This window comes from Mirounga angustirostris, unplaced genomic scaffold (assembly GCF_029215605.1).
Source record: "Mirounga angustirostris isolate CCGP_5_RB_7025 unplaced genomic scaffold, mMirAng1.0.hap1 SCAF_11, whole genome shotgun sequence".
Lineage (NCBI taxonomy): Eukaryota > Metazoa > Chordata > Mammalia > Carnivora > Phocidae > Mirounga > Mirounga angustirostris.
This window is the reverse complement of record NW_026991719.1, coordinates 16,206,976-16,227,763: the sequence shown is the minus strand read 5'-3', so window position 1 is coordinate 16,227,763 and position 20,788 is coordinate 16,206,976. Positions and strand designations below refer to the sequence as shown.

The following is a 20,788-nucleotide window of genomic DNA, read 5'->3' as shown; positions in this document are numbered from 1 at the left end:
GGGCCAGCCGGCGTTGGGAGGCGGGGAAAAGCGACGCAAGCAGCCGCGACGCCATTTGCTGCGGCTGAGCGTGGGCGCAGGCGGATCTCGGAAGAACTCGGTCGCGAGACTCTCCCGCGCACGCGAGCCGGCCTCTCTTGCCTGCTTGGTACCGCGAGGTCCCACGCGTTGCCCCGGGGGCCCCTCGGAGGAGTCGCTGCTCCCGCCGCCGCAGCCAACCGCAGGATAGGAGTCGGAAACGCCGGGAGGCTTCCGTCACCGCCATGCCCAAGAATAAAGGTAATGCTGCCTGGACCCCGGGACCACGACTCCACTCCACCCGGTCTCTCCGGCCCTGCCCCCGGCCTCCGGATTGCCCAGGCCGCAGTGACCTTCCTCTCTGCTGTGCCTGCACACGGCTGCACGATACGGACGCGATTTGGGGCTTGGGAGAGAAGCTGGGAAGTTACTCCTGTCTTCCAGTTTGGTCACATTGGGGTGGAGCCGACGCCATTTTTGTAGGGCCTCCTGCGGGAGAATGTGGGCTTTTGCTCCCGATTCGCGCCAGACTGACCGCGGCGCTTTATGGACCTGTGGGGGAGACCTCCCTGAGGCGGCCAGGGTTTCGCAAATGAGTGCCTTTGGCTTCCTGGGCAAGGAGTTAAGCCCTGAAAGCAGTTCTTAACTTTAAAATGATAATGCCTGCTTAAGTGACCAGGTACTCCTGTATGGGTTTCTTTATGGATAGTTGTTGAGTATTGTTGAGACTACTCCCTCTCCCTTGTAAACAGTGGACGAAACCTTGATGTATATTTACTTATTTAAGGTTCATTTCTAGAGATTTACTCTTCCCCATCCCTTTACGGGGTTTAACTTTTTTTTTTTTTAACCCCCAGAACACTTGTTCCGTATTTATCCAAGTTTTCTATTTTTGTCTCATATCTTGTATAAATGTGTTCGGAGTAAAGACCTTTTAATTTTTTAAGTTCCCTCCATTCTGAGGCTAAACGTCCACAAATTACTTGTCTCGAAGATAAATTTTATTTGGAATTTCCAAAATGGAAGGTCTAATATACCTAAAAGCAGAGGAGTCCTAAAGAAATTATCCTTTTTTTTTTAGACTTAAGGGGATTTCTCTTTTAAGTATCTTTATAATTTCCCAAGGAAATTGTATCTTTATAAATATTTCTTAAGGTAATTGTATCAATAGAAACAAGGAAACATTGTATTTCCTTCAGGAGAGGAACATATTACACAAACCACAAGAAGTTTCCTTTGGTTACTCATCCTTGAGACCCCTTCCCTGACCCAGGCCTACTTCTGTTCTCTTTTCTACTTCACAGCTGGCTCCAGGGATTCTATCCCCTGGGGTACTTGGTTGGGGTTCTTTGCAAGATTTGGTGCAGTTCCCTTAGGGCACTCCACTGTCCTCAGAAATCTAACTTGCAGGTCCTTTTTGCAGCATATTACTGCTAATTATTCTGGGTGAAATAGAGTTCTAAAAAGTCAGTTTTCTTCTAACTTGTCCAATCCTTTATTTCCTTAGATGGTAATTGGATCACCTCAGTAAGTATCTTATTCTCACCTTTATTCTAGTGATGAGATTTCCAATTCCCTCACTAAACTCTAAGCTCTAATGGGCAGTAATAGTATCTGTCTTAATCACATTGAATTGACACTTAGTAGATGCTCAATAAATATTTGTTGGATTAAGTCACCTTCCTTTTGGTTGATTCTACTCAGATGAATAATAGGTTCCCCTTTGGTTCCCAGGGAACAGGACTTCTACATTAAATCACATCTAGTTCACTAGCCTATTTGAAGGTTATATTCCATTACATGGCAGTAAAATAGAGAGGCTAGTGATCGGGGTATGGTTAATTCTGATAAATTGGCAAGCAGTGGATCATTCTATAAATAATATTTGAAGCATACAAAAAATATAATACAATAAACACCTGGGAGTCTATTACTCTGAACTTGAAAATTAAAACACAGAATCATTTAAAGCCCTTTGTGTCCCCATCTCCAGTCCCCTCCTCCTGTCTTCCTCTGTTTTGGGAGGTAGTCACCATTTTGAATTTGTTGTTTATCATTTCAGTACTTGTAAAACCAATCTCTTATGTTAGTGCTTTCCAAGACCCCTGAATTTTATGAGATGAGGTTTACTAATGTAGAATTAAATTCATGTTTATTTTTGTTTTTCTTCATTGGAAAAGCCAGAAGCCTTGTGAATATAATTTTGGTGATGGTTTCACAAAGATATAAATTACCACAAACTGTGTTGAATGACTTTTGCTTTGGACTGATTCTTACCAGCTTATTTCCTCTAGAATCCTCTAGATACTTTTAGCTTATTACCTCAGGAAAAAGGGTATCTTTTGGTCCACTCGAAGACTATTTGAGGTAAGGCACTCCCACACTTTGAGGAAGTTACTACCTTTGCTTTTAAAATTGCCGCTCCTTTAGGAATGTATGGACGAGTACTCTGGACTGATTCAAAGAATTGCCCAACTTGGGTGTATAACTCAGTAAACAAAGCTGGTAGGATCCTTGCCCTAATGGAGCTTTCACTCTGGTTTGAAGATCTGGCATGAATGGCATGGAGCAGAAGATACTTTTTCTAGGAAATCCGTTTTCATGACCCCTAAGAATGCCTCACATACTGAACTCTAAGGACACTGGGTGGGTCAGGAAATTATAGAGGCCCACCTGACAATAGCACAGAGCATTGTGAGACTTCCCCCAAGACGGATAACATGCACTTGGTTCTAGAAGTTATGTGTCTGTCTTTGTAGTGGCCGCGTGCACATTCTTGATTCTGTTTGGGCTGTGAACCTTTTGCTGCTTCCAGGTTCTTCCCATGAGTTCTTTAATATCACTACCACTTACAGCCTTTCTCCCACGTTTTGAAAAAGGCCACCAGTGTGGTTTTAGGTTCTGGAATAGGAACAAAATGCTGGAGAGAGGTACCCTTTTTTTTTTTTTTTTTAAACAGTTTACAAACTCTTTCAAATGTTGCATTTGGTCTTTTTTTTTTTTTTTTAATTTTATTATGTTATGTTAGTCACCATACAATACATCATTAGTTTTTGATGTAGTGATCCACGATCCATTGTTTTCATATAACACCCAGTGCTCCATGCAGTACGTGCCCTCCTTAATACCCATCACCAGGCTAACCAATCCCCCCTCCCCCCTCCCCTCTAAAATCCTGTTTGTTTCTCAAGTCCATAGTCTCTCATGGTTTATCTCTCCCTCCAATTCCCCCCACCCATTTTTCCCTTCCTTCTCTTAATGTCCTCCATGTTATTCCTTATGTTCCACAAATAAGTGAAACCATATGATAATTGACTTTCTCTGCTTGACTTATTTCAGAGAGGTACCCTTAATGTGAGGGCCAAGAACAACAACAAAAAAGATTAGGTTTGAATCTCTTCACCCCCACACACTGAAATATGAAAAGTGAGTTAATTCTCTGAGCTTCAGTGAACTCCGTGATAAACTGGGGATAAATGACCTATTCATAGGGTGATTGTGACAAGTAAAATGGGTGGCTTAATTGTATAGTGGTTAAGAGTATAGTTAACTGGGGTGGGGTCTTACTACTCACTTCAAATCCCAGATCTCACTTCTTATGATATAGCCTTGGATAAGTCACTTAACCTTTCAAAGACGATCATCTCCTGGGAAATGAAGACAAAATAGTACCTATCTCATAGGCATAGGTTGTGAAGGGTGAGTTACTGGGACAGTGAAAAATCTACTTGGATTAAAGCATAAGATAGTGGAAGAGAAATATTAAGAGGTAGATTGGTGTGTTCGTAGGTTGAGAGATACATATATTCTTTAAGGTGATCATGTTGTCACTGACAGAAACAAGGATATTGATTTAGGACCAGCTTTGTAAAAAATAAAAGTCGAGTTTTGAATAAAATCGAGCTTGAGAGGACAGTAACCCATTCACTGGAGCCATTAGAAATAGGGAGACCAATGCTTGGTTGAAATAGTGGGCTTAGATGTAAAATTATTAGCATAGAAGTGATAAGTGAGAAAAATTAATTTCCTTAAAGAGTGGGTTAACAGAAAGTGGGAATTTGGAATTAATGAAGCTCCAGAGGAATAGGCATAATTGGGGGGGGGGGTGGCTGGTAAAAGTCAAGAATAGTGTGAGTGGCCCTTTAAAAGTCAGAAAAAGAAGAGTTGGGAAATGATCATTAGTGTCATTTAAAGTGTGTAAAACAAGGGGAGGGGGAGAATTACAGTTTTTTAAGGACAGCAGTAGATAGAATTCTAGAATCCTAAATGGTAGAAGGAATGTAGGAATGTAGAGGTATTTGGATCTTCTGTTCTAACTCCTTCATTTTACATAGTTTGTAACTGAGATCCTGAGAGGTTTTTGTGAAAGCCCCTTTCATCCTTTACTTCTCCCTCCCTCTACATTTGGTTATCATTCTCTTGTTTCCATCTCAGAAATATTCCTCCTGTTTTTCTCTTCCTCTTCGTGGCTAGGCTAGGCCTGCTTCATGGTACAGTTTTTGTTGAAGTGGTTTTTTTGGTTTTTTTGATAGTAAGTATATTTACCATTCACATTTCAAAAGTATGAAAAGTGAAATCTCTTTCCTAAACATGTCCCATTGTAAACCAGTTCTCCTCACAGGCAGTCATTGTTAACTTTTTTTGTATATGCCTTTCCCAGAGGTATTTTATGTATATACAAGCAAATATGAGTATGCAGCTTGCTTGCTTTGTTTTGAAAACAAATTGTCTTCCATCCAAGTACTAACCAGGCCCGACCCTGCTCCCGCAGTCTGGATTTTGCTGATTGCATCCTATTTGCACCTTGCTTTTTATTGTTTTTTTTCCTACATCCCACTGTTTGTTTATTATTATTAACATATAATGTATTATTTGTTTCAGGGGTACAGGTCTGTGATTTATCAGTCTTACACAACACCCAGCACTCACCACAACACATACCCTCCCCAGTGTCCCATCACCCAGCCACCCCATCACCCCCACCCCCTCCACTCCAGCAACGCGGTTTGTTTCCTGAGATTAAGAGTCTCTTATGGGGACGCCTGGGTGGCTCAGTCGGTTAAGCGTCTGCCTTCAGCTCAGGTCATGATCCCAGGGTCCTGGGATCGAGTCCCGCATCGGGCTCCCTGCTCCACGGGGAGCCTGCTTCTCCCTCTGCCTCTGCCTCTCTCTCTATCTCTCATGAATAAATTAAAAAAAAAAAAAAAGAGTCTCTTATGGTTTCTCTCTCTCGTCTTATTTTATTTTTTTCTCTCTTCCCCTATGATCCTTTGCCTTGTTTCTCAAATTCCACATATCAATGAGATCATATAATTGTCTTTCTCCGATTGACTTATTTCGCTTAGCATAATACCCTCTAGTTCCATCCACGTCATTGCAAATGGCAAGATTTCATTTTTTGATGGCTGTATAATATGCCATTGTGTATATATACCACATCTTTATCCATTCATCTGTTGATGGACATCTGGGCTCTTTCATAGTTTGGCTATTGTGCACATTGCTGCTATAAACATTGGGGTGCATTTGCCCCTTCGGATCACTGTATTTTTATCTTTGGGGTGAATACCCAGTAGTGCAATTGCTGGGTCATAGGGTAGCTGCTTTTTATTGTTTTTTATTGGACTTTGTTATTTATTTTTTTTTTAAGATTTTATTAATTGAAGAGAGTGCACATGAGGGGGGCTGGGGGGGCCCCACGTGGGGCTCTATCCCAGGACCTGGAGATCATGAACTGAGCCCAAAGCATACTGACTGAGCCACCCAGGTGCCCATGGACTTTGTTTTTTTAGGTTAGTTACGTTTGTTTGTTTGTTTGTTTGTTTGTTTTAAAGATTTTATTTATTTATTTGAGAGAGAATGAGAGAGAGCACATGAGAGGGGGGAGGGTCAGAGGGAGAAGCAGACTCCCCGCTAAGCAGAGAGCCCAATGCGGGACTCGATCCTGGGACTCCAGGATCATGACCTGAGCCGAAGGCAGTCGCTTAACCAACTGAGCCACCCAGGCACCCTAGATTAGTTACATTTGTAGGGAAATGAGCAGAAACTAAAATTATATTACCCCAGCATGTTGTTAACATCTTACATGAGCCATAGATACATTATTACTAACAAGTCCATAGGTTACATTAAGGTTCATTCTTTATGTTGTACATTGTGTGGGTTTTGACAAATGTATGATGACATGTATCCACCATTACAGTATCATACAGAATAGTAATTTAACTGCCCTGAAAATCCTCTGTGTTCCACATATTCATCTGCCCTCTCCTCCCCAACTCATGGCAACTACTGATTTTTTTTTTTTTTTTTTTTTTTTTTTTTTTTTTTTTTACTGTGTCTATAGTTTTGCCTTTTCCAAAATGTATGGTTGGAATCATACTGTTCAGCCTTTATGGGTTCCTTCTTTCCCTTAACAGTTTGCATTTAAGGTTCTTTCATGTCTTTCGGGAACTCCATAGCTCATTTCTTTTTATTGCTCCATTGTGTCGATGAACCACAGTTTGTTTATTCACCTACTGAAGGACATCTTGGTTGTTTCCAAGTTCAGGAATTAGTGCCTTGTGTTTTTAACTTCAAATACTTTGCTCAGTGAATCCTACAGGTATAGATAAAACTGTCAAAGCAGCCAGAGTTGTTTTCCCTCCACCACAAAATCAATGTATCCTATTCCAGGAGCTATAACTTTACCCCCAGCCCCCACCCCAAGTCATCCTACTTGATTGAACTCAGACTTTTCATGGGGAGGTCTGGTAAAAGAGGGAGCTTTTTTATTTAGAAATTTATGGGTAACCCGTTATATCTCCCACCCTGGCCCTTGTGGGTCACTGTAGGAGGGGTTCACTGAGAAATGTGCTCAACCAAGTGGTCATTATGGTCCAGGAACTTTGGTCATTGAATGCAGATGTTCTCAGGGATCTATATAATTTTATGTAATACCTTCTTTTGGTTTATTTGTATTTTATGTCAGAAATAACCCAAAAGGAATTTCTAAGAAGGGTAGGCAAGTGATGTGTTGGATATGATTGGAAATTTTAAATTTAATATGATTGGGTGGCCACATGAGGTGAATTTTTAAATTTAAATGATTTTTTAAAGGCATGTTGTGAGTCATTTATTTCTTTAATACTATTGTACAGATAACGTCTTTTTCTTTCTTTAAAACCATCAGGTAAAGGAGGTAAAAATAGACGCAGAGGTAAGAATGAGAATGAATCTGAAAAAAGAGAGCTGGTGTTCAAAGAAGACGGACAAGGTAAGCATTTCTGTGAGGGTTTTTTTTTAGTAACAGTTTTCTCTTTTTTAATACGGAATTTCAATGTCTAAACATGAAAGATAGAACTATTCATAACCCTGAGCAATGACATCCTGTGCCCCTCTTTGCCCTTCTCTGTTCCTCAGCCCTCCACACCTCTCTAGAGCGCCTGTAATCATTCCCTGGTATCCTGTGTGCAATGAGGATTGGAGGCATTTCTGTAAATGTCTGGGTTTCATTGTTTTGTGCATGAACACTCATAATTAAGAATGAATTGTACGGTTCAGAGGGAATTAAGCCTCAAAGGCTGAGGTTAACAATTGGCATGATTTAGTAGACCTTTTTTGATAGTAAATGGTGCTTCGTAGTATTCTTATTAGACCATGGATTTTTGAGGGATGAATTAGAGGCCTTTCCCTCACTTCTCAATGCCATTAGCATATAATTTCAGGACGTAGAATACAGTGAAACTGAACAGTTGACTTTTCCAAACTAAGATGCATAACACTAGTTTCCCATATTTTTGAGCAATTTCAAACCTTTGGGAAAGTCGCAGTATTAATACAATGAATTCCCTTAAACCCTTCACGTGTGTGTGTGTGTGTGTGTGTGTGTCTCTTGAACCATTTTAAAGCTTGCAGGTTGCAGACATGATACTTTTGCCTTACCTGCTGCATTATGTTTCTTCAGGATGTTCTCGTACATAATCACAATAGAATTAAATCACACTCAGATAGTTTAACATAAATATATTATATATCTAGTATATAATCTGTTTTTGAAGTTTCCAGTTATCCCAGTAATTTCCGGCATATTTTAATGAACTTTTTTTGATTGTCTTTTTATAGAACTTTGGTGGATTTTGTTCATGGCCGTGTTTATATAAGCCACTAAAAATGAAGAGTGTTTTGTGGCTAAAAGACTTTTTTGTTTCTTAGCCTTAGGCTTGCCTCCATTAGCAGTTGACTTCATTATGACCACCACTTTTTTCGTATTTTTTCCTCACTTTTTTTTTTTTTTTTTTTAAGATTTTATTTATTTATTTGACAGAGAGAGACACAGTGAGAGAGGGAACACAAGCAGGGGGAGTGGGAGAAGCTGCCTTTGAATTGGCCCACCATATTGCGGCTCTAGGTTCAGTATATTCTGAGCAAGTCACTTCAGCATGTTAACCCCACAATTGAGCCTTTCAAAGTTAGGTCTCAGTATACTTAAAATCAGCGGATATTCCCTTTGGGGGTCAGTCTTATGTACAACTTGAGTAAGCTAAAGGTTCTGAAGCAACACCCGCCTCCGCCCCAGGTCTTCTGTCATTTAATGACAAGAGCAGAACAGACAGGCCCATGTGCAAGCTAATGCTCATCATCTCAGTTTTCCAAATGGCAGTAAAACCAGGTGGCTTCCTGGGTTTCCTTTTGGAAAGATTTTGATTAAAAGTTGGGCATTTTTGCCTGAGAACATCTTTCTGGCTTTACAAAAACTTTAGAATAATGACTTCTAATATAACAAAGATGTTACTGGGGCGCCTGGGTGGCTCAGCCAGTTAAGTGCCTGCCTTCAGCTCAGGTCATGATTCCAAGGTTCTGAGATCGAGCCCCACATCGGGCTCCCTGCTCACCTGGAAGCCTGCTTCTCTCTCTCCCTCTGACCCTCCCCCCACTCATGCTCGCTCGCTCGCTCTCATGCTCATTCTGTCTCTCTCTCAAAATCTTTTTTGAAAAAATAACAAAGACGTTACTAACATTAAGCTACTTGTATTTGCCAGGTGTACCAAAAATTGTGTTGAGATTAGCCTCTAAAGGATCTGAGGGAAAGGAGATTCAAGTTTGGGAGACGTTCCAAATGTGAGAGATTGATGAGGTGTAATGTACGTTTACAGACATGCTGCCTTGGTCTCCAAAAATAAAGCATACAGTTATGAAGATAGTAGTCCTTCTGCTTATTCAAAATGAATAGTTAATTAAAGCATTTCTTTCTTTTTTTTTTTTTTAAAGATTTTATTTATTTATTTGACAGAGAGAGACACAGCGAGAGGGGGAACACAAGCAGGGGGAGTGGGAGAGGGAGAAGCAGACTCCCCACGGAGCAGGGAGCCCGATGCGGGGCTTGATCCCAGGACCCTGGGATCATGACCTGAGCCGAAGGCAGATGCTTAACGACTGAGCCACCCAGGTGCCCCGATAATTAAAGCATTTCTGATAGCAGAGATAGCTTGTTATAGAAATGACATTATGGAGTCTAGATTATGGCTCTGCCATTAACTAGCTTAGTGTTTATTAATCCTAGGATTTATTTTACTACACATATTTGTTCCTAACCAATATACCTATGTGTTCTAGTCTGTTTTGTTTTGTTTTAGATTTATTTATTTATCTTAGGGCGGAGGGAGAGAGGGAGAGAGTCTGAAGCAGACTCTGTGCTGAGCATGGAGCCCTATGTAGGGCTTGATCCCAGAATCCTGAGATCATGACCTGAGCCAAAACTAAGAGTTGGACTGTGCCACCCAGGCACCACTGTTCTAGTCCATTTTGTGCAGACTTTGAAGTTGATGTTATGAAAAGTTGAACACACTTCCTGTACACTTTTGTTTTCCCTCCCCCAGAGTATGCTCAAGTAATCAAAATGTTGGGAAATGGACGATTAGAAGCGATGTGCTTTGATGGTGTAAAGAGGTTATGTCACATCAGAGGGAAATTGAGAAAAAAGGTAGGTGTGGAAATTTGTTTTACTTTAAAATTGTGAGTAAGAGGGGAAAATGGCTCTATAGTTTTTATGGGTCAAGGACCTCATTTTTGGAAGTTCCCCAAAGATTTCAGTAGAACAGTGATTTACCTATAATAAAACAGCCAACTCCTTGATGGTAGTTTTATATGGAGTCTATTTAAAGACACATTTGCATCACCTATGTTTTTTCTGCTCAAAATGTTTAACCTGAATCTAATCATGAAGAAACTATCAACAAATCCAAATTGAGGGAGACCTGCAAAACAAATGGCCTGGTCTTAGTACAATGTTAATGACCTTAAAGGGGGCGAGGGGGGACTATTCCAGTTGAATGGAGATGAAAGAAACCTAATGGTTAAATGGGGTAGGTGGCCCATGTTTGGATTCTGGTTTGAGGGTGGGGGCAATAGTTGTAAAGAGTGTTAAGAAAATTTGAATATGAATTACACTAAGTATTATGGTGATAATAAATTTCCTGAATGGGCTGCCTTGAAAAGGAATGATTAATTTCCTATCATAGTGGGTGTTGAGGCAGATACATTAATTGGGTAAAAGTCCCTCCAACTCTGATTTTTATATGGGTATTTTTTAATCCCGTTACCAAGTATAGGTACTTCACCCACAGTTGGGTGAATAGTATTTTATGGAAAGACTGACTCAATGTTGCTTTGATTCTTTATTTTTAAATATGACATGCAGTGACTTTCTTTCATAGGTTTGGATAAATACTTCAGACATTATATTGGTTGGTCTCCGAGACTACCAGGTAAAAATATATGTGTATATATATATATTTTTTTTCCTCATTGTTCACTTGGTTGAATTTTGTGAGCCATTAATGCTTAGAACTTCCGTCATGACTGTATTTGACCAGTTTCATCCCAGCATGCTGCTCACCACTGTGTCAACAAACATTTCATAAGGGCCAGTTACATTTTTTAGGTATTGTGCTAGGTACCCTAGGCATCGTGGTTCCCAAATGGCCATTCTGTGGAGTCTACATTTTCACTGTGGAAAAAATAACAGGCAATGTGAATTTTTCATAAAGCTAAATGGTCTTGTTTTTCCTTTTTTGATATTTAAAAAGTTCCCTTTTTTGGAATGAGTGATGTTATATAGTGGTGGTTTTGTTCGTGTTCTTATTTGTTAAAATAAAAATTTAATCTTATGTTGGACCTCCCATGGCAATTTTTCTTTTTAATTTATACGTGTTGAAATCAAAATCTGGAAACTGTTACTGTAGTGGATACACCTGAATGACTCAAGCTCCCATCCCAGAAAGTGTTTATGGCCTGGTAGTGAAAAAAATAAGACAGGCACACAAGTAATTACAGTACAAACCATGATAGAAGTATGTGCTCTAAATTTGAATGAGCACTTAAAGGAAAAAATGGTACTTCCCCTTCATGATCTCAACCTGGAGACTACTCATTGTGGGTCTCTGTAGTCCGTTTGGTTTCTACCTATTGGAACTCATCACCATATATTTAATCACATTGTGAGTGATGTTTCTGTTTTTATAACCTTGATCCTACTTTGATTTTTTAAGATATATATTCCAGAATAAAGAACTAAAATCTTCATTTTAAATTAGTGGTTCTCAACCATGAGTGAATTTTTTCCTCCAGGGACCATTTGGCGGTGTCTGGAGACATTTCTGGTTGTCACAACTGGGGGAGGCAGTGTTGTTGGCATATAATGGATAGTGCCCAGGGGTGATGCCAAATATCCTACATTGCACAGGACAGTCCCTACAACAAAGAATTACCCAGCCCAAAATGTGAACAATGCAAAAAAGCCAGCTTTAATTAATACCATTTTGGGTTGCCTGGGTGGCTCAGTTAAGCATCCAACTCTTGATTTCAGCTCAGGTCATGATCTCAGGGTCATGAGATCAAGCCCTGCATTGGGCTCCTTGCTGGGTGTGGAGCTTGCTTAAGATTCTCAGGCGCCTGGGTGGCTCATGATGGTTAAGTGTCTGCCTTCGGCTCAGGTCATGATCCCAGGATCCTGGGATCGAGTCCCACATCGGGCTCTCTGCTCCTTGGGAGCCTGCTTTTCCCTCTGCCTCTCTCTCTCTCTCTGTCTCTCATGAATAAATAAATAAAATCTTTAAAAAAAAAAAGATACTCTCCTTCTGTGTCCGCCCTGCCCTGCCCCCCAACCCCCGACAAGGGTGCACTCTCTCTCTAACAAATCAAACAAAATACCATTCTGATGTCGTTTCTTCTTTTGATCTTAAAAATAGCCCCAGAAGTAGGAAGAATAATTAGTTCTCTGTTTGACAGATAAGGAAACCAAGGTTTGAAAACATGTACCATTCTTTTTTTTTTTTTTTTTTTTTTAAGATTTGATTTATTTATTTGACAGAGACACAGCGAGAGATGGAACACAAGCATGGGGAGTGGGAGAGGGAGAAGCAGGCTTCCCGCTGAGCAGGGAGCCTGATGCGGGGGTCAATCCCAGGACCCTGGGACCATGACCTGAGCCGAAGGCAGATGCCAAACGACTGAGCCACCCAGGGGCTCCGAAAACATGTACCATTCTGACTATAAAATGACAGCCAAGACCAACTTTCTGATTCTTAAATCTCCCACAAACCACCTTCTCTACCCTTGCCACTTAAAGGGTGATCCAGGGACCAGTGGCATCACTGGCTTTTGGGAACTTGTCAGAAATGCAGGTTTTTGGACCCCACCCCAGACCTCCTAAATTGGAATATGCATTTTAACAATTTACCTTTGAGCTTCTATAAACATTACAGTTCGAGAAGTACTGGTTTGAATCACACTGCCTTTGCATCACTGATGCTCTTTGTAGTCATTAGGACCTGCTTTTAGGTCCAAAGAACTTTTTGAAGTTGAAACAATCAACTTCAACACTTTTTCTTCCTTAACTGAGTTGGGTTCTTTTCAAATGGGAAAGTGAACATTCTATGGCAGTAATTTTCAGTGGGACATTTGCCTCAGAAACACTCTTTTAAGAGCTTTTAAAAATACAGATTCATGAGCTTCACTCCATCTCTACTAATCTTCAGGAAATATAAAGGCTCCACTGGAGATTCCAGTCAGTTCATATTCTAAGAACCACTGATTCATGGAAAGGTATATTAATTTCCTTAGGGGATTACACAGTCTCAATTTTTTAGACTGTTTAATCACCCTGTAAACTATGGTCCCAGGGAATTTTTGTATTTCCAAAGACTTATAGGGTGCCTGGGTGGCTCAGTCGTTAAGCGTCTGTCTTGGGCTCAGGTCATGATCCCAGGGTCCTGGGATCGAGCCCCACGTCGGGCTCCCTGCTTGGCAAGAAGCCTGCTTCTCCCTTCCACTCCCCCTGCTTGTGTTCCCTCTCTCGCTGTGTCTCTCTCTGTCAAATAAATAAAAATCTTTAAAAAAAAAAAAAAAAAGACTTCTAATCAAAGGATAGTAGTAAATAACTTGAAAAGATTGGGTTTGTACAGTTCTCTTTTTAAAGTGAGATCTGTAAATATCTTCCTTAAGCTTGTTGATCGTCATTCATTTATGCATGTAAGCAGCTTCATACTATATAATCCTGAGGATGTTTTTTAGAGGATAGGAGAAAACTTTATTTTTTAAAAGTTTTGTTTGCTTTGATACTTTTTTTTTTTTAAGCTTTTATTTGAGAGTGAGCACAAGCAGGGTGAGAGGCAGAAGGGGAGGGAGAGGAACAAGCAGACTCCCTGCTGAGTAGGGAGCCTGATGCAGGGGCCCCATCCCAGGACCCCAAGATCATGACCCAAGCTGAAGTCAGATGCTTAACCAACTGAGCCACCCAGGTGCCCATAATACTTTTTTTTTTTTTTTTAAGATTTTTATTTATTTATTTGAGAGAGAGAATGAGATAGAGAGAGCATGAGGGGGGGAGGGTCAGAGGGAGAAGCAGACCCCCTGCTGAGCAGGGAGCCTGATGCGGGACTCAATCCCGGGACTCCAGGATCATGACCTGAGCCGAAGGCAGTCGCTTAACCGACTGAGCCACCCAGGCGCCCAATACTTATTTTTTTTTAACTTTAATTCTGGTATAATTAACAATATAGTCATTCAACATTATGGAAATTATAGTGTATATGGAACGTCACCCAGTGCTCATGACAACAAGTGCACTGGATAGGAGAAAACTTTAAAATGTGAAAAGAGATTGTAATGACAGTTTTTAATTTATCCAGTTTGAAAATAATTTGGGAAAATAATATTTTGGCATAATTGGTTCTAAAAGTTAATTGTCTTTTTCAGGATAATAAAGCCGATGTAATTTTAAAATACAATGCAGATGAAGCTAGGAGTCTGAAGGCATATGGCGAGCTTCCAGAGCATGGTAATGTCTGAGTTATTTTATTGACCTGTCATACGGTGTTAGTACTTGGTGTTACTTAGGTGAAGGAATTTTGGTAGAATTTTGCATATTTACTTTTGTGCTTACATGGTTCATTTTAAGTATGCCTGCTTATACTTCATAATACTGGATACCTTAAGAAAAAAGTAACTGGGATTCTGTCCTTAATAAATACACTTTCTGGTGTGGAGTTACACTTTATAAACTCTGAACTTCTGCCTAATACCAATCAGGAATACTTTTGTTACAGTATTTATTTCACAGTAACTTTCTCAAGAGATTGTCATTGTTCATCTACTTTAAATGTAAAGCAAGGATAGTAGTTACTGTTGTTGATTTTTATAAAGTTTTCAGTTCTTATCCTAGTATCATAAGATCCCATAGGATTTTTTAAAACCAACATTCTTTGTTTCTGTTACCAATACAAAAGTTATGCATTCTTTTTTTTTTTTTTTTAAGATTTTATTCATTTCAGAGAGGGAGGGCAAGAGAGAGAGCAAGCAAGCATGAGTGGGGAGAGGAGGGGGAGAGGGAGAAGCAGACTCCCTGCTGAGCAGAGAGCCCGATAATGGGGATCCATCCCAGGAGTCTGGGATCATGACCTGAGCCAAAGGCAGACGCTTAACTGACTGAGCCACCTAGGCACCCCAAAAGTTACGCATTGTTATGCGGAAAGCTTAAATAAAACAAAAATAAGTCCCTCATAACCTCACCAAAGGGGAAATGTCCTTTACATACTACTTTGTAAGCCTACCTTTTTCATTTGATGTTTTTGTTTTGTAGTGTTTTTTGTTTGTTTTGGCTCTCTTGCATATTATGAAAACAATACTTAAGCATGAAAATCCTACTGAAATTATTTCCGTGACATTTTCAATCTAGGAAATGCTAGTATATTGGGGAATAGGACCAGCACCTCCCAGTTCATTTTCATTGCTTAGGGGTAATCATGATTTGACTAAAGTTTCTGATTGATGAGTGTCTGGTGATTGGTAAGTTGTTAGCATGTGCTCTAACCATTTTTTTGGGCATAGCTGGAAATTGTAATAGTTTCAGAATTTGTGTAACTGGAGCCTGCATTACTAAAAATATCTTTGTGAAATAAATAGTTGGGACTACATTAACCTCAAAAGCTTTTGCACAGTGAAAGAAACCAACAAAACAAAGTGGCAACCTATTGAATAGGAGAAGATACTTGCAAATGATGTATCTAATAAATGGTTTATATCCAAAATATGTAAAGAACTCCTACAACTTGGGGCACCTGGGTGGCTCAGTTGATTAAGCATCTGCCTTAGGCTCAGGTCATTATCCCAGGGTCCTGGGATTGAACCCCACATCGGGCTCCCTGCTCAGCAGGGGAGTCTGCCTCTCCCTCTGCCCCTCCCCCTGCTCGTGTGTGCGCTCTCTCTCTCAAAAAAATTAATCTTGATTTTTTATTTTTTAAAAGATTTTATTTGAGAGCAAAAGTGAGAGATCACAGAGGGGAGATCACTGGCTGAGCCACCCAGATGCCCCAAATAAAATCTTCAAAAAAAAAAAAAAAACCAAACTCCTACAACTGAATGCCTAAAAATCCTCCCAAATAATCCAATTAAAAATGGGCAGAGGACCTGAATAGACATTTTACACAGAAGACGTAGAAAGGCCAATAGGCCTGTGAAAAGAGCTTAGCATCACTAATCATCAGGGAAATGCAAATCAAAACCATCCCCTCATCCCAGTCAGAATATCTGGTATCAAAAAGACAAGAAATAACAAGTGTTGGTGAAAATGGGGAGAAAAAGGAACCCTCGTGTGCAGTTGGTGGGAATGAAAACTGGTGCAGCTACTGTGGAAAACAGTATGGAGGTTCCTCAAAAAGTTAAACATAAAAATACCATTCAATTCAGAGATTCCACTACTGGATATTTACCCACAGAAAACGAAAGCACTTATTTGGAAAAATGTATGTACCCTTGTGTTTATTGCAGCATTTTTTACAATAGCCAAGATACGGAAGCAACTCAAGTGTCCACTGATAGATAAATGGATAAAGAACATATGATTGACACACACATACACTGGAGTATCAGACATAAAAGCAAATGAAATCTTGCCATTTGTAATAACATGGTTGGACCTTGAGGGTATTATGCCAGGTGAAATAAATCAGAGACAAATACCATATGATTGCAGTTAGACATGTGGAATCTAAAAAAACAAAAAAATGAACAAACAAGAGAGAAATAGACTCATAAATATAGAGAAGATAAACCAGTGGTTGCTGGGGGGTGGGGGGGTAGGTGAAATAGGTGAAGGGGATTAAGAGTTACAAACTACCAGTTCTAAAATAAGTCCATGGGGATGAAAAGTGCAGCATGGGGAATATAGTCAATAATATCGTAATAACTTTGGTGACAGATGGTAACTATGCTTATTCTGGTGAACATATTGTAGTGTATATAATTGTCAAATCAATTATGTTGTGCGCTTGAAATTAATATATATGTCAACTATACTTGAATTGGTATGTTTGACTCAAGTCTTTTTATACTTCAACATTTAATATCAGACCACTTTTAGTGCACACTCATTTTAATATCATCTTGGTTATATGAGTGTGTTTGTTACTGTTTCTTTAGCTAAAATCAATGAAACTGATACATTTGGTCCTGGAGATGATGATGAAATTCAGTTTGATGACATTGGTGATGATGATGAAGACATCGATGATGTAAGTAGATGCATCTTGCATTTTCCAACTTTTGTTTCTGAATTATCCACAGAGAAACCAGCCTTTTCTCCTATCTTCCTTTAAACTAAAAATGTTGAATACTTAAATTAGGGTATATTTCAAGATTTGTCCATGAATTAAAATACTCAGTGTAATATAGAAGACAACTAGCCAAACTGTTAAACTTTGAAAATTCTTAAAATCTTTTCAACATTTCGGGCGCCTGGGTGGCTCAGTCGTTAAGCATCTGCCTTCGGCTCGGGTCATGATCCCAGAGTCCTGGAATCGAGTCCCACATCAGGCTCCCTGTTTGGCAGGAAGTCTGCTTCTCCCTCTCCCCCTCCCCCTGCTTTGTGTTCCTGCTCTCGCTATCTCTCTCTCTGTCAAATAAATAAATAAAATCTTAAAAAAAAAAATATTTTCAACATTTCTTCCAGAAAAGATGAGTATTTGCTTTGGCGATATGAATGCTAGGCATTGGAATCATAACTTGTTTAAAAGCATCTAAAGAGATAGCTCTTTCTGAATTTAGCAGACAGTTGTAAGAAATAGAAGATCTTCTCAAAGAAACGTGCCTTAATTGAAATACTAGTATGTTAAGAGAAGAATCTTGTTTGAACAGCTTGATATGAAGCATTGGAATTACAACATTTTTTTAGAAGATTTTATTTAGTTGTTTTAGAGAGAGCACGTGGGAGGTGGGCAAAGGGAGAGAGAGAATCCCGAGCAGACTCTGCCCTGATCATGGAGCCCAACGCAGGGCTCTGTCCCACAACCCTGAGATCATGACCTGAGCCAAAACCAAGAGTCAAACGCTTGACCAGCTGAGCCACCCACACACCCCAAAAGGTCTCAAATTTAACAAGGCTTTTAACATATGTTGTAATTCCAGGGGCGCCTCTCTCCCTTTCCCTCTGCCCCTCCCCCACATGTGTGATCTCTCTTTTTTTTTTTTTAAAGATTTTTTTAATTTATTTATTTGAGAGAGAGAGAGAGCACAAGAGGGGGGAGCGGGAGAGGGAGAAGCAGACTCCCTGCCAAGCAGGGAGCCTGGTGCGGGACTTGATCCACGGACTCCAGGATCATGACCTGAGCCGAAGGCAGTCACTTAACCAACTGAGCCACCCAGGCGCCCGATCTCTCTTTCTAAAATAAATAATCTTTAAAAAGTTGAGACCTTCTGCCAATTACTTATGCCAATCTGTTGGATATGCACTGTTGCCAGACTCTTGGTTTGGAGTTGGTGTGTTTTAGGAAAATGTATTATTTTTCTGAAAGGTAAAGCAGTGATGCTCACACGAACAAATGCCCTTTTGCTGTTAACAGTATTTAAATGAAATTCATACTTAGTTTCTGGCAATGTAAATAATTGTAGTAGTAGTATAAGTTATTCTTAACTCCAGTGTGGGCTCTTTTTCAACTCCTTAAAATAAAAATGTCATTGAGAACCCACCGGTGTATATAACTCTAAAAATAATTATGCTAATGTTTGGTTTGATTCAAAGATGAAATTTTAGTGTACCTGGGGCAGTATTTCCTAGGACTGTGCAACACAATTACCAGAGCCTTTCAAAAATACTAAGGCTGATCTTCAGGAAGTCTGAGTTAGGCATCAGAAGTGATACCCACTACCAGGATTCTATAATTAATATTTTTATACCTGATTTATCATATATCTTAACTATATCTTTTTTTTTTTTAAGATTTTATTTATTTATTTGAGAGGGAGAGAATGAGAGACAGAGCACGAGAGGGAAGAGGGCAGAGGGAGAAGCAGATCCCCTGCCGAGCAGGGAGCCCGATGTGGGACTCGATCCCGGGACTCCAGGATCATGACCTGAGCCGAAGGCAGTCGCCTAAACCAACTGAGCCACCCAGGCGCCCCTATCTTAACTATATCTTTATTCATCCATCAATCCATCTTATATTTTGATGCATCTTCAGACCATTTAGAATACTCAGGGTGAATTAAGGATTTGAGTATATATCCTCCATGTGTATATGCGTTTATGAATTTTTACATAAATACATCATTCTTTTTTTAATGTACCTCCCTTTAGAGACCCTGAGCCACAGAATTCTTGTGACTGAATTATTAATGATACTTTTGACAGTAGATTTATTGATTATATTCTGTGACCAGAACCTGACATGGAATTGTGTTGTAAATTAAGGGGCAATCCAAACATTTTTAGAGCTGGGGTAGAAGGTCTCTTTTGGAAATTAAGAACCTAATCAGAGAACACTTTTGAATATGAATTTGAATTTGAATACACTGAGCTGTATTCATTTAGGAAAATGTATTACATTTTCCTAATTGAGGATCTAGACAGGGTTAAGATTTTCTAAGAAAAAAAATTCTGAATCTGTGCCAGTGATGCCTTGGAATTGGACCCAGTAAGCTGGCAGGGAAAGAGATGGTAAAAGATGGTGGCTACTAAAGGAATTTGAGTTATCTTGAACGTTTTGCGAGGGTTGCCTTGTTACCACCTGAGAACCCTACTTTTCCAAGACATTTCTCCAGATGGTTCATAGGTACACTAGCCTTTTTTCCTGTACCCAGGTTGAGAGGAGAATTTGGTTACTGTCAGACTTGCCCCTTTCTCAGATAATACTCCTGTGTCTGCTCCCACCCCAGAATAAAAAATCTTTCATCACTAACACAAAAGGGAGGAGACACTAAACTTTATTAAGAATATTTTGCATAGCATGACATGGTTGTAAAGATTTACTGGCAACAAACTGTAATTGAGAAAAACCCTGTGTGTAGAATTTCCTCTTCAAAGATAGCTTTAGGGTGTGCAAGCCTCCCTTATGTGGTAGACTGTTGGAATATAAGAATTCTTTCATTTGATCTGATGTTCTTTTCCCTTCCAGATCTAAATTGAATTCAACATTTTACATTCCAATTTCTCTGAGGATTGTTCCAACAATTTGGATTTTGGCTGTGACCTGTTAAAGAAGATTAAAATTTAATTAGCATGAGTGCAATTTGCTAAAGCAGACTGATTTGTTTCTAAGGTATTTCTTTAAAAACTGGTAATGCTGAATTCTCTTAAGTGAAAAGTTAAACCCCCTTTGTTCTTTTGATGTATTGGAGCTTATGGGTAAAAGACCACATCTACTATTTTTAAAAAGAGGGGAGAAATGCATTACTGCCTTTCCTACTTTGACCCCTTCCCGTAAGTAAATGAATGTTCTGAATTAACTATTTGCCCTACACTCATTATGGATTATGATTAAGCCCTAACTTTGACTAGCCTGTTGACTGTATATTCCATTTACTTTGATGTTCCCTTGAGATTTTGATACAGTTTAAAGGAGGCAGAACTCTGTATTTGAAGTAAAAATGATTAGGTCTGTTTTTCATATTTAAGTAGCATGTGGCTATTTTTGTACTAATTTTGATATCATGTACATTCTTTTCATGATCTTATTTTGCCACTATAAATGTATCAGCAAAAAAGCATTTCCAAAATGCAGGTTTTAGAACCTGGGTTTTAATAGCAATTTTTAATTTGTAAGGTTAGTAGTTACAGGAATTGAACAGTAGGTGGCACCCAGTCATCTTAACATTGAAACGTTGCTATATATAGTTGGCAGTTTTTTTCCTTACTATGCATAGGAAATTTCCCAAACAAGAAAAGATTGTTTGGATCATATGCATGTATGTAGAATATTTTTAAAGAACAAAAATATTGTTAAAGTGTCATTTTATTTCA

The 20,788-nt window shown here is 39.5% G+C and overlaps 1 protein-coding gene across 1 annotated transcript; it reads left to right on the top strand.

Moving 5' to 3' along the window:
- On the top strand, positions 1–20,330 carry EIF1AX (eukaryotic translation initiation factor 1A X-linked). Its single transcript, XM_045875733.3, has 7 exons — positions 1–279; positions 7,190–7,273; positions 9,876–9,979; positions 10,713–10,763; positions 14,254–14,335; positions 16,975–17,066; positions 19,944–20,330. Exons 1-7 carry the CDS (start codon positions 264–266, stop codon positions 19,947–19,949), a joined length of 435 nt encoding a protein of 144 aa, XP_045731689.1. The 5' UTR covers positions 1–263; the 3' UTR covers positions 19,950–20,330.
- Positions 20,331–20,788: the final 458 nt, after the last annotated feature.